We start from the raw sequence: 13198 nt of genomic DNA, 5'->3' as shown, positions 1-13198 counted from the left end.
CAAAAATATTTACATTCAAAATGTCTTGGGTGCGAGTCTCAGAAACTCTGAAGTCACAACTCTTCGTCTGAGACTTTGTGGTGAGGAAGTGAAGAAAAAAACAAAACCTGAACGTAAACACCAAAGGGGTGTGACTTGTGTAAGTGAAGTGTGATATAGCTATGTTCACCAGAAAGCAAACCCCCCCCCCTAGAAAATCCTTGTGGATGGAAACGGACGTTTCAAGAATGAAAATCCCCAAACCCATATTCTGAAGGGTAGTTCTTCGGAATCTTGGAAGTCTACTTTTGAATTACGTTGAGGCCCAGACCTCAGGAGGCTCCATTCAGCGCTAGCCTAGTGATAACTTTTTCGCCATTTTTAAAAAGCGGTACGAAAGAAACAACCGCTGCTCACAGTGTGAACATTCATCTGACTGTCACCCCTGGCAAATAGGTTGTGAAGGGCGTGTGTGGGTGTTATTTCAGAAATCTGTAAACCCAGGTTGGTTGGTGTTGAGAGTGGGGCAAATGTAAATGCATGTGTGCATCGAGAAGGGATGCCACTTTCGACTCTCTTAAAAGCTGTTGGCTGGCTGGCTCAACAACAGGGAAACTCTGGATGAACAGGGAAACTCTAGGCTTCCTAGAGCCCCGAGTAGGAGGCCTCTGTGCTTTCAGACCAAGTTGAATCTCTCCTGTGGCTGGAGCTCCTGGCATATTTCTGCAGGAACGCATGGCTGACGCAGCCAAAGGATTCGAGAAGGCTGAGGAACCTGTTCTGAAACTTGACGCCCACGAAAGCATAGAGCAGTGGGTTGAGACAGCAGTGGAAGAACCCCAAGCTGGTAGTGACCGTCTCGGCCATGTCCAGTTTGGCCTCCCACTCGCAATCCTTCTGCAGGGCGTTGAAGTCAATCAGGTTCTCGATAAACTCCACCAAGTGATAGGGAGTCCAGCAGAGGAAGAAGACCACCACCACAGCCAGGATGACTCTGAAGGCCTTGTTCTTCTTGGAGCCTTTGGAGTTCATGAGGCTGAAGATGATCCTGATGTAGCAACAGGTCATCGCTACCAGTGGGAGGAAGAAGGCAAGAAGTTGGCTGAAGATGCGGATGAAGAACTTGGCTGAGCTCGAGCCCGGGGGGAAATTGAGGGTGCACGAGGTGGTGTTTTGGCGGGAATCGGGTTCGGAGGTCAGGTAGATGAAATCCGGAAGCGTGAGGAGAATGCAGAGGACCCAAACGGCCAACGAGCTGAGGAAGATGAGAGAGGATCTGCCCCTGTTGTACATGCGAATGACGTAAACAATGGAGAGGTACCTGTCGAAGCTGATGCAGACCAGGAAGAAGATGCTAGCGTAGAAGTTGATCTTGAAAACGCTGCCAACCATCTTGCACATTACGTCCCCAAAGACCCAGCTGTGCACGGCCTGGACGGCCCAGAATGGAAGGGTCAAAACAAGGAGGACGTCTGCGACAGCCAAGTGTAAGATGAACACATCCGTCCCAGGTAGGGATTCTTTGGCACGCAGCAAGACAGCAATCACCATTATGTTTCCACAAAGGCCCAGGAGGAAAATCAGGATGTAGAAGGGAGGCAGGAAATAGCGCCTGAAGGCCTGGATGGTGTCGGAGCCACAGAGCAAGGTGTCATTGTTGCTGTCATAGTAGTTGAGGTATGTGCTGTTGTCCATGAAAGAGGCAATGTCAGCTTCCTCACCTGGATTCCAGACATAAGACTAAAAACGAATAATAATAATTGTTATGATTCCTCCTCACCACTATGAGCTGAATAAAGAGCATGAAATCCACTCTTGACTCCGAGTATATTTCAATAATAATAATAATAATAATAATAATAATAATAATAATAATTGTACCACAGCCATCTGACTGGGTTGCCACACCATTTCTGGGCAGCTTGCAGCATATACAATGGTACCTCGGGTTAAGTACTTAATTCGTTCCGGAGGTCCGTTCTTAACCTGAAGCACCGCTTTAGCTAATGGGGCCTCCTGCTGCTGCCACGCCACCGGAGCACGATTTCTGTTCTTATCCTGAAGCAAAGTTCTTAACCCGAGGTAATATTTCTGATTAGCGAAGTCTGTAACCTGAAGCGTATGTAACCTGAAGCATATGTAACCCGAGGTACCACTGTACAAATATATAATTAAACATTAAAAAAAAATTCCCATTACAGGGCTGCCTTCAGATGTCATCCAAAACCCAGTTAGTTGTTTATTTCCTTGACATCTAACGGAAGGGCGTTCCACAAAGTGGGCGCCACTGCCGAGAAGGCCCTCTGCCTGCTTCCCTGTAACTTGGCTTCTCCCAGTGAGGGAACCACCAGAAGGCCCTCAGAGCTGGATCTCAGTGTCTGGGCTCAATGATGGGGGTGGAGATGCTCCTTCAGGTATACTGGGCCTTTGAAGCCGTTTAGGGCTTTCAAGGTCAGCACCAACACTTTGAATCGTGCCTGGAAACGTACTGGGAGCCAATGTAGATCTGTCTGAACCGGTGTTACATGGTCTCTGTTGCCACTCCCAGTCACCAGTCTAGCTGCCGCATTCTGGATTAGTTGTAGTTTCTGAGTCAAGTTCTCCAAGCGGGAGATAGCCAGGGCATGTACAACTCTGGTGAGGCAGTGTGCAGGCAGGCAGAGTCGTAGCCATTGGAAGCCCTCTTTCTTACAATGCCTATCATGGGAGATTTGTGATCAGATATCTCAAATCTTTTATATACAGTGGTACCTTGGATTACCTACGCTTCAGGTGACATACGCGTCAGGTTACAGACTCCGCTAACCCAGAGATAATACCTCAGGTTAAGAACTTTGCTTCAGGGTGAGAACAGAAATCGTGCTCTGGCAGTGTGGCGGTGCGGGAGGTCACATTAGCGAAAGTGGTGCTTCAGGTTAAGAACGGTTTCAGGTTAAGAACAGACCTCCGGAACGAATTAAGTACTTAACCTGAGGTACCACTGTATATAAAAAAAACCCTGAAATGCGGCTGCAGGGAGGGGGTAAGCCCTGTCAGTTTCCTTGAAGAAGCAGTGTGTGGAGGGAGGGCTTAACTCCTTTCCACCTACACCATTTTCCGGATTAAAAAAAAACAAAAAAAAAAAACCAAAGCTGTCCCTGGTGCTCTAATTACTGTGCACTTTAGCAGCTGTTCGGACGTGGGTGGCGCTGTGGGTAAAACCTCAGTGCCTAGGACTTGCCGATCGTATGGTCGGCGGTTCGAATCCCCGCGGCGGGGTGAGCTCCCATCGTTCGGTCCCAGCTCCTGCCCACCTAGCAGTTCGAAAGCACCCCCGGGTGCAAGTAGATAAATAGGGACCGCTTTATAGTGGGAAGGTAAACGGCGTTTCCGTGTGCGGCACTGGTGCTGGCTCGCCAGATGCAGCTTCGTCACGCTGGCCACGTGACCTGGAAGTGTCTTCGGACAGCGCCGGCTCCCAGCCTATAGAGTGAGATGAGCGCACAACCCTAGAGTCGGACACGACTGGCCCGTATGGGCAGGGGTACCTTTACCGTATGCTACTTTTTAGAAGCTGTTGAGGGGAATATGATTTGGCTAAAACTGAGGGGAGTCAGGAGCTGGCGAGCTTCATTAATGGGCCTCCTACAGAGATCCAATTCTGCAGTTTGCTCAACAAAAGTACAGTGGTACCTCGGGTTACATACGCTTCAGGTTACATACGCTTCAGGTTACACACTCCGCTAACCTAGAAATAGTGTTTCAGGTTAAGAACTTTGCTTCAGGATAAGAACAGAAATCGGGCTCCGGCGGCGCGGCAGCAGCTGGAGGCCCCATTAGCTAAAGTGGTGCTTCAGGTTAAGAACAGTTTCAGGTTAAGAACGGACCTCCAGAACAAATTAAGTACTTAACCCGAGGTACCACTGTATATGTAATAAGAGCAGGAAGGGGATAGAAAGAGCAATTTCGCAGATCAAACCTGAAATACAACAATATACCATGATATTGGTCTAACTCTTATTACACTAATCCAAGCTGAGATGGGTAGAATGTACAATCAATGGTCACCTCAGGTCACTGGCAGTTTCATGCACCAGTTGTAGGTTGTGGGAAACTGAGAGGAGCCAACGGTGATGACGATTTTGCAACTGTCTCTATAAAGCAGAGCTTTCCAAACTGTGTGTCGTGACATGTTAGTGTGTCTGTCGGCCGCAGTGTGTAGGTGTGTCGTGCGAATGCCCCCTGCTCTGTTCCCAGGGAAGGAAAGGATTGGTTTAACCTTCAGTTTGCTAGTAAAACTGAATTACTGTGTCGGGAAATGAGGCACGTCTAAAAAAGTGCGTCGCCAACATGAAAAATTTGGAAAGCTCTGCTTTAAAGGGATTTGAGACTTGAGTAACAGTTGGCTCTTTCATACCCATCACACATCCAGGTCACATTTGTCACACAGAGCTTTGGGTACCTTTGGGAGGTCAGGGGAAATGGTTTTGTGGTGTTGATTCACCACCAAATTTCTCCTTCGCCCTGCCTGACAGAACCCGTTTGTGTGCACTGTGGAGTTCAGGAAAACACTTGACTGCTCCTCTTCTCCATTCCCCGTTCTCTTATTCTCCTTTAGCGAACAGCCCTTTTCATTACAACCAGGCCATTTTCACACCAAACACATTTAAAGCGCTACAGTACCACACTGAATAGTCATGGCTTCCTGCAAAGGATTCTGGGAGCTGTGGTTTTGTTAAAGGGGCTCAGAGTTCTTGTTTAGTCGTTTATTTGTGTCCAACTCTTCATGACCCCATGGACCAGAGCACGCCAGGCACTCCTGTCTTCCACTGCCTCCCGCAGTTTGGTCAAACTCATGCTGGTATCTTCAAGAACACTGTCCAACCATCTCATCCTCTGTCATCCCCTTCTCCTTGGGCCCTCCATCTTTCCCAACATCAGGGTCTTTTCCAGGGAGTCTTTTCTTCTCATGAGGTGGCCAAAGTCTTGGAGCCTCAGCTTCAGGGTCTGTCCTTCCAGTGAGCACGCAGGGCTGATTTCCCTAAGAATGGATAGGTTTGATCTTCTTGCAGTCCATGGGACTCTCAAGAGTCTCCTCCAGCACCATAATTCAAAAGCATCAATTCTTCGGCGATCAACCTTCTTTATGGTCCAGCTCTCACTTCCATACATCACTACTGGGAAAACCATGGCTTGAACTATACGGACCTTTGTTGGCTAGGTGATGTCTCTGCTTTTTAAGATGCTGTCTAGTTCTTAGAAGACTCCTATCCCCCTTCCCAGAGCTACATTTCCCAGAGTGGGTAGGCAATCGACCCCTCTTCACAGGGAACTCTGGGAATTGTAGCTCTGGGAAGGGGGATAGGAGTCTTCTAAGAACTCTGAGCCCCTTTAACAAAATCACAGCTCCCAGAATCCTTTGCAGGAAGCCATGACTGTTCAGTGTGGTACTGTAGCGCTTTAAATGTGTATGGTGTATGGTATCTTGACAACTCTCAGCACCCTGAACAAACCGCAACTCACTTCTTCTCATGGAATAAATGTGTGAATGCGAGCGTGACCAGAATGCCTCTCGCACATGCACACTACTGCTTCAGAAAGATCATTAGTTTAGAGTCTAGGATTCCCCAGCTGTTCCACTGGGACCCCTCCCCTCATTTGCCCCTCATCCCACTCCTGCGTCGCCTCACCGGCCCCACGACTCTAAAGCTTAGTTCTGAGAGTTGAAGAGGGGACGCTTAGCTCGTTGGTTCCTTGTGGTGTACGCACTTCATTTCGCTCGCCCCTCCACCATCTCTGGTGAAGGTGGTTTTGCAGATTTTCAAGACACCACCACATCTTTCGAAACCTGTCAACAGAGTCATTCGGGGAACGGGTGAGCACGGCACAGAGGAAGGTGCTTCTCTCGTTGTACCTTTGGCTCTCCAAAGTTAGCACATGTTGGCAGTTTGTCTCCCCCTCCCCAAGTGTGGTATTATTGATTTGTTATTTAATTAAAGCATTTTTATCCCCCCAAAAAAGGCTCCTGGAGTGGCTTACAGACAATCAATCAAAACTAGACAGCCTCTCTCCGAGAAAACAGGTGCCAATACTTAAATAGTAGTTTTTTATAATGACCCCCTCAGCTCGGGGGCATGAGGAGGTGCTTGATAGAGCTGGTCCTGATGGAAGGTCCCTACTGCTCATCTCTCCCACTGAGGCAAAAGTATGGCAAAAACAGAGTTGTCTTTTGACTCCCCTGCCCTTGCTTGAGGTACAGTACTTTTCTGTCTATAAGACGCCCCCATGTATAAGAAGCCCCCTATTTTGGGGGACTCAAATGTAAGAAAATGGGGGGAGGTTGCCCAGAGTTGTTGAGCTATTTTGGGGAGGATTGCCCCAGAGTTGTTGAGTTTTGGGGGGGAGGATTGTGAGCATCAACGAGCCCACCAATCATCTGAACGCAACACAACAGGAACCGCAAATCGCCCACCCTATTGCCGCAACAGCAGCCAATCCGCAACAGCCCTGGACGCATCCATAACTCACTCGCAAAAACACCGCTGGCAATTTCCGCCTCGCGTCTCCCATCAGCCCCCCCCCTTCCCCCAATGCACTATCCGTGTATAAGACGAGCCCCCCATTTTTGAGGTTAGTTTTCCGGGGGGGACACCTCATCTAATACACGGAAAAAATACGATAATGTCATCACAGTGTGTGTGTGTGTGTGTGTGTGTGTGTGTGTGTGTGTGTGTAAAAAAGAGAACAAAAGACAGGCAGTTTTGGAATTAGTCAGAGATATTCGCTGAGTTTTAGACTCCAAAAGCCCTTTCAGGGGTAATGGCAGCATTGCCCTAAAAATCTGATAGGGGAGCAGTGAACTTTGAGGTGTTCATTAGTCCGACATCACTCAGCTTGTACTCAAGTACAGTGGTACCTCAGGTTAAGTACTTAATTCGTTCTGGAGGTCCATTCTTAACCTGAAACTGTTCTTAACCTGAAGCACCACTTTAGCTAATGGGGCCTCCCGCTGCTGCCGCACTGCCGGAGCACGATTTCTGTTCTTATCCTGAAGCAAAGTTCTTAACCCAAGGTACTATTTCTGGGTTAGCGGAGTCTGTAACCTGAAGCGTATGTAACCTGAAGCGTATGTAACAAGAGGCACCACTGTATAACTGCAATCCCATCCATCACAGAATCATCACAGATCTCCTTCCAAGCAAACAGAACCTTGGTGCAGGATGAGTCCCCAGCATTTTCACCATGTGGGGAAACTGGGGGTCATAGCAGGGCATTTTCCTTGCACACACAGAAGCCCCTGGGTTCAACCCCTGGCATTTCCAGGTACAGCTGGGAGAAACCAGTGTGCGAAATACTCTGGTAAAGGTAAAGGTAAAGGGACCCCTGACCATTAGGTCCAGTCGTGGCCAACTCTGGGGTTGCGGCACTCATCTCGTTTTATTGGCCGAGGGAGCCAGCGTACAGATTCCGGGTCATGTGGCCAGCATGACTAAGCCGCTTCTGGCGAACCAGAGCAGCGCACGGAAATGCCATTTACCTTCCCGCCAGAGCGGTACCTATTTATCTACTTGCACTTTGATGTGCTTTCGAACTGCTAGGTTGGCAGAAGCAGGGACTGAGCAATGGGAGCTCACCCCGTTGCGGGGATTCGAACCGCTGACCTTCTGATTGGCAAGTTCTAGCGCCACCCGCGTCCCTAGATTATTATTATTATTATTACCTAAATTCATACTTCCAGATAACCTGCTTGACCTAAGGGTGCAGCAAGAACCCTGCTGAATCAGCTCTTATCGGGCCTAGAATGTTGATTCCCACAGTGGTCAGGTAAAGGGCTCTTAGGAACATCATGAGCAGGACACAAAAGAACAGCTTTGCCCCCCTTCCTTTCTCAATTTCTCGCCCCCCTCCTCTTTCTCGCATCACCTCCCCACCCATCTCTATTTCTTGCAGCCTTATCTGCAACCTTATCTCTCCCCCTACATTGTCAGCAGCCATTTCCTCTCCACACCTCCTCTCTCTCTCTCTCTCTCTCTCTCTCTCTCTCTCTCTCCTCTCTTTTGCCACTGCCCAGCTCCATGTCTCCCTCGCTACCTTCTCACTGGTCCCTCTCCCTTCCTCACCCCCTCAACTTCCGCCCTGACACATCACACCCTTTGAAGCAGCTTCTCCACCACAAGCACAGGACAATGGTTGCTGCACATCGTTTGCGATGCTCCTGAATCCACCACTGTACATAATTAGTTCTAGTAAACGATCCTGGCCTGCAGGACTGCACGCCAGAGATGGCAGTTTAGGAGTGTGGGGGGGGGGGAGTGTGATAGCCATGAGAAATAATACTTCTGCTCTCTCTCATACACACCAAACACACATGTAGGCTGCATTCCTGCAAGAGAACCAACTTTGGGTTAACCCAAGAATAGTAACTTTCCAGAACGTGGTTAAATGCACACACATACTTCCAGGAAACACGTCAAGTGTTGCTCTAAACAAGTTCAATGCAGGTAACAGCGAAAAGAAAAAAGAAAAGAAAAAGAAAGAGCCACACACACGTCTTGCATCCTTTACTCCAGTGTAAATCTTCCCTTTTAAATTAACTGAGCTTTCCCCCCCGAATCAATTGTCATTATGCTCAGGGAGGGACAAGTATGGCAGTTTTTTGTTCCTCCTCAGTTTCTCATTTCACACATTTTTTTCCAAAGCAATGCTATATACTTTAATGTCTGATTTCCCTAATACGTCCAATGCAATGCATACTTTATGCTAGCATATGCATTTTTGTAATAATAATAATAATAATAATAATAATAATAATAATAATAATAATTTTTATTTATACCCCACCCTCCCCAGCCAAGGCTGGGCTCAGGGCAGCTAACAAGCAATAATTAAAACAAGTTGAATGAATACAACTTAAAAGCAAGATTAAAATACAACATTAAATTGTAGACGTTCGGATGTGCAAAATTTGGATGTGTGGGTTTCGAAGGACGGCTGCCTTTCTGTTCTTGTGTTGTTTTGGAGAGCGAATTGAGTGAGGTTGCATTTAAGTGCGAACTGGGTCAAATTCCACCCTCCTCCTGAATTAAAGTCCAATGCCGCTCCTGATTCCGGCCGACTCGTTTCAAGTCGACCAGGAGGATGAAATCTGATCACCGTAGGCAGCTGTCTTGTGGGCTCTACAGCTTCAAACAGGCCCGGTTAAAAAGATTAAAATAAGAAGAAAACTACTTTTGTCACTGTCGGCCAAGATGCAATGATCATGGAATGAGAAGAGATCAAAGAGATCTGCTGTGAAAGTGCGCTGGGGGAGGGGGAAACTTTGGCTCCCATTCAGCTGTGAGCCCCACACTCTTGCCAGAGCTGTGCACTTCAAAATGCAGCCGTTGCTCCAGCCAGCTGCTCTGTACAAAGATAAATGTGGACGAGCCTGGGAGTTCAGGGGCAACAACACATGAGCAACCACGAAAGCAAAGGTCCTGTGTTCGATTCCTGGCACCTTGAACTCTGAAAGGAATCAGGCAGCAGGTGAGTCACCCCAGAGAGCCCCATCAGTCACAGTTTCCAGCCCTGATAAGCCTGTTCTGCCAAAAACAGCAAAGCCACACACTTTACATTTATAGCACTCCCCCCCCCCGCAAGAAACCCAGGAACTGTACTTTGCCTGCACAGAACTGCATTCCCCTGCACCCTTAACAAACTACAGTTCCCGGGATTTCTTGGGGTGCGTGCATGGGCTTTAAATGTATGGTTGTGCACATAGCTGAAGACCCTTGAGGTGTGACATCCCATAAATGCACGCCGCATAGGCCACAGGTGGACAGATAAATAGCCTGACCTGGTTTGTATCCTGCACAAGTAGGAAGGAGGCAATCAAGCTCCTTTGCCTCTCTCCAAACAGCTGAAAGGAACAATCACGGATTTTTCTTAAAAGAAGAACTCTGCACATGCCTCTAGGGCAGTGGGATCAGGGAGGGAAGCATACGGGGTGCCTTATTTTCTGTCAGCATCTTGACCCACTTAGCACAGCGTCGTCTTTTCTGACCTGCAGTCTCTCTCCAAAACTTAAACTGTTTTCAGTGTATTTTAAAATGTCGTGAGCCACCCTGGGACCTTAGGGTGAAGGGCAGGTAATACACTGAAACAAGATTTAAGAAAAATAGCAAAACCATTACTACAATCATGGCAAGCACAGTCAAAATCCAGCGACTAACAAGAAAAGCTATTACAGGTCATGAGTTGCGAATGAAAGTCAACTGCAGCAGCAGCAGTCTCTAAAATAGTTATGAATGAATCTCTCTTCTACAGTTGCAAGCACCCACCCCATTTATTTCAATATAAGTGTCATAAATATCCCCATGTGGCTTATCCATTTCATCAGTAGCGTTGGTTTGTTGCTCATGAGAGTTATCTTCTTGAAGATTAGAGACATGTATAGTGTCACCTGAAATAGGTTTAGAGGAGGTTCACCGTTTTGCTCCTCTGTAGCTTTAGAGGAAACAAATCTGAGACTGGAATCCTTCGAACACGAGGGCGTGAGCTTCCTTGAGCTCAATAGGACTCCCTGCTCCCCAATTGTATGCACATAGGATCAGGCTGATAGGAACAATCACAGGTTTTTCTTAAAAGAACTCTGCACATGCCTCTAGGGCAGTGCGATCAGGGAGGGAAACATAGGGAATGCCTTATAGCTCAAACCTCTCCATTCTTAAGGAAATCAGCCCTGAGTGCTCAGTGGAAGGACAGATCCTGAAGCTGAGGCTCCAATACTTTGGCCACTTCATGAGAAGAGAAGACTCCCTGGGAAAGACCCTGATGTTGGGAAAGATGGAGGGCACAAGGCGAAGGGGACGACAGAGGACGAGATGGTTGGACAGTGTTCTCCAAGCTACCAGCATGAGTTTGACCAAACTGCGGGAGGCAGTGGAGGACAGGAGTGACTGGCGTGCTCTGGTCCAGGGGGTCACGAAGAGGCAGACACGACTAAACGACTAAACAACAACAACAGCAACAACAAGGATCAGGCTGCAAAATAATCTCAGAAGGCAAATCTGGATGGGTGGCTGTCCGTGCTTTTGGCAATGTTGCTTCTCGCGGCACAACTCTTGATTCTTTAAATGTCTCAGAGGGGCTTATTAGAACGGTGATGGTGGAAGTTTGAATCTAATATCTGGGATATGGCACCTGTGGTCCTCTAGGCAATGCTGAATTCCCAACGTCCGTCAGCCCAGGCAGCGTGGTCAGTGCTGGGAGTTGCAGTCTAACAACATGTGGAGGTAATGTGTGGTAATGTGTGGAGGTAATGTGAACTCTTCAATCTCCCAGGACAGTCTATACAAGATCTCAAAGTAGCTGTTTTACTACAAAGGAATTTCAGAAATAGACTGGAAAGAGAAGCTGCTGAATTGCAACTCATTACCAAACTTAAAACCACGGAGAGACCTGGTCTGAACAAAGACATTGGATTCTTATCTCATTATACATGACTAAGCCATTTTTCACCTTCTCACCCCTTGCCTTTTCCTGTAAGACCTATTGCAGTCGTTAAGAGTCGTCAACAGGCTCATCTCAGCTATCTGCCTATCTCCCATTCCCACCACCCTTCTGAGTAATACCCCTCCCCACCTTCTCTCTATATAGAAGGGTCTGGCAACTTCTGTTTCAGTGTATCTGAAGAAGTGTGCATGCACACGAAAGCTCATACCAAGAACTAACTTAGTTGGTCTTTAAGGTGCTACTGGAAGGAATTTTTTTATTTTAACATGTGGAGGGCTACAGATTCCCCATTTCTGATCTGAATGTAGCCTGATATTCAGCTCCATTCAAACAAAGCTAGCAGTCTAGTGAGAACAGTTCCTACCTTCAATGCCCTCTGGCAAACTGTGTGTTCCTAAATTATTTCACATGGGGTAGCTCAGTGGGTAGATCACGAGACTTTTAATCCCAGGGCTGTGGGTTTGTGCCCCATGCTGGGCAAAATATTCCTGCATTGCAAGGTGGGGGTTGGACTAAATGACTCTTGCGGCCCCTTGCAACTCAGCCATTCTATCATTCTGTCCCCGCACTTGTTTTTTCAAGGCATCAGCCTCCCCACCCACCCATGCTCTGTAAAATTTTGCGTTCCCTGCCCACCGCTTTATGGGATGTGCAGTCTACAAACCTGCGGAGCCCCATCAACACCCAGACCACAATACCATCAGCTAAGTGTTATTGGTAGGTTTTCTTTCATATTAGTAACCCACTTTAGGCAACTTTTCTGTGGATGGGGAAAATGACACACAAAAAACACACACACATACCGTATTTTTCGTTCTATAAGACGCACCAGACCATAAGACGCACCTAGTTTTTGGAGGAGGAAAACAAGAAAAAAAATATTCTGAATCTCAGAAGCCAGAACAGCAAGAGGGATCGCTGCGCAGTGAAAGCAGCAATCCCTCTTGCTGTTCTGGCTTCTGGGATAGCTGCACAGCCTGCATTCGCTCCATAAGACGCAAAGACATTTCCCCTTACTTTTTAGGAGGGAAAAAGTGAGTCTTATAGAGCAAAAAATACGGTAACAATTAACCCACTTTTAGGAGCAAAGTAGATTAGATTCAGCACTGTCTATGCCTTATTTGATTATATAATCACAAATATAACCAGAGATGGAGAAACTCACCATAGCTAGAAGTGTTTAGACTTCACGCAGCCCAACGGAGTACACGGGAGGAGGTTCTTCAGAGGATGGAGCCTTTCATCTGGCCTAGACTATTTTATATCCTCTCTCTGCTGAGCGGAGGGCAGGAAGTCTGTTGAGGTAAAAGTATGGTGTGATTGCACAGCATGAAAGGGGGCTGGAGATTCGCCTCCCCCTGGCCTGCCAAGGCTCCTGACATCGTGCAGAGTGCGTGTCCCCCTCCTCTCAGCGACAACTGGATGGGTCGAAGAATCCAGGGCAGAGAGAAACCTCCCAATGAGGCTTTGAAAGAGGCCCTTCTCAATAAGAAATTCAGCATCAAGTGGAAAGTAGGAGTGAAACCTACTTTCCCTCAGTGGAATCCATTATGTACATTAAAAAGGAGAAAGAAAGCTGTGTGTGTGTGTGTGTGTGTGTGTGTGTGTGTGTGTGTGTGCACGTGCATGCATACTTGAAGCCAGAAGCTGATAAACTATATTTCATCACAATGAATCATGAATTGATTTAGGATCACCAGCTGTTTTTACCAAGCCTGCTCCCCTCACCAGATGCAAACATGTACAG

General features: G+C 47.5%; 1 protein-coding gene across 1 annotated transcript; it reads right to left on the bottom strand.

The window, feature by feature from the left end:
• Positions 1-624: 624 nt before the first annotated feature.
• On the bottom strand, positions 625-12720 carry LOC309536888 (C-X-C chemokine receptor type 3-like; the record flags this gene model as incomplete). The annotated part of the gene is made up of 2 exons (XM_082231276.1): positions 12617-12720; positions 625-1719 (listed from the first exon to the last, which is right to left on the bottom strand). Exons 1-2 carry the CDS (start codon positions 12617-12619, stop codon positions 625-627), a joined length of 1098 nt encoding a protein of 365 aa, XP_082087402.1. The 5' UTR covers positions 12620-12720.
• Between the last annotated feature and the right edge of the window lie 478 nt (positions 12721-13198).

Source organism: Podarcis vaucheri (assembly GCF_965113315.1).
Source record: "Podarcis vaucheri genome assembly, chromosome: 7".
Classification (NCBI taxonomy): Eukaryota; Metazoa; Chordata; class Lepidosauria; order Squamata; family Lacertidae; genus Podarcis; species Podarcis vaucheri.
The sequence above is the reverse complement of the archived record's forward strand: the minus strand, read 5'-3'. Positions and strand labels throughout refer to the sequence as shown.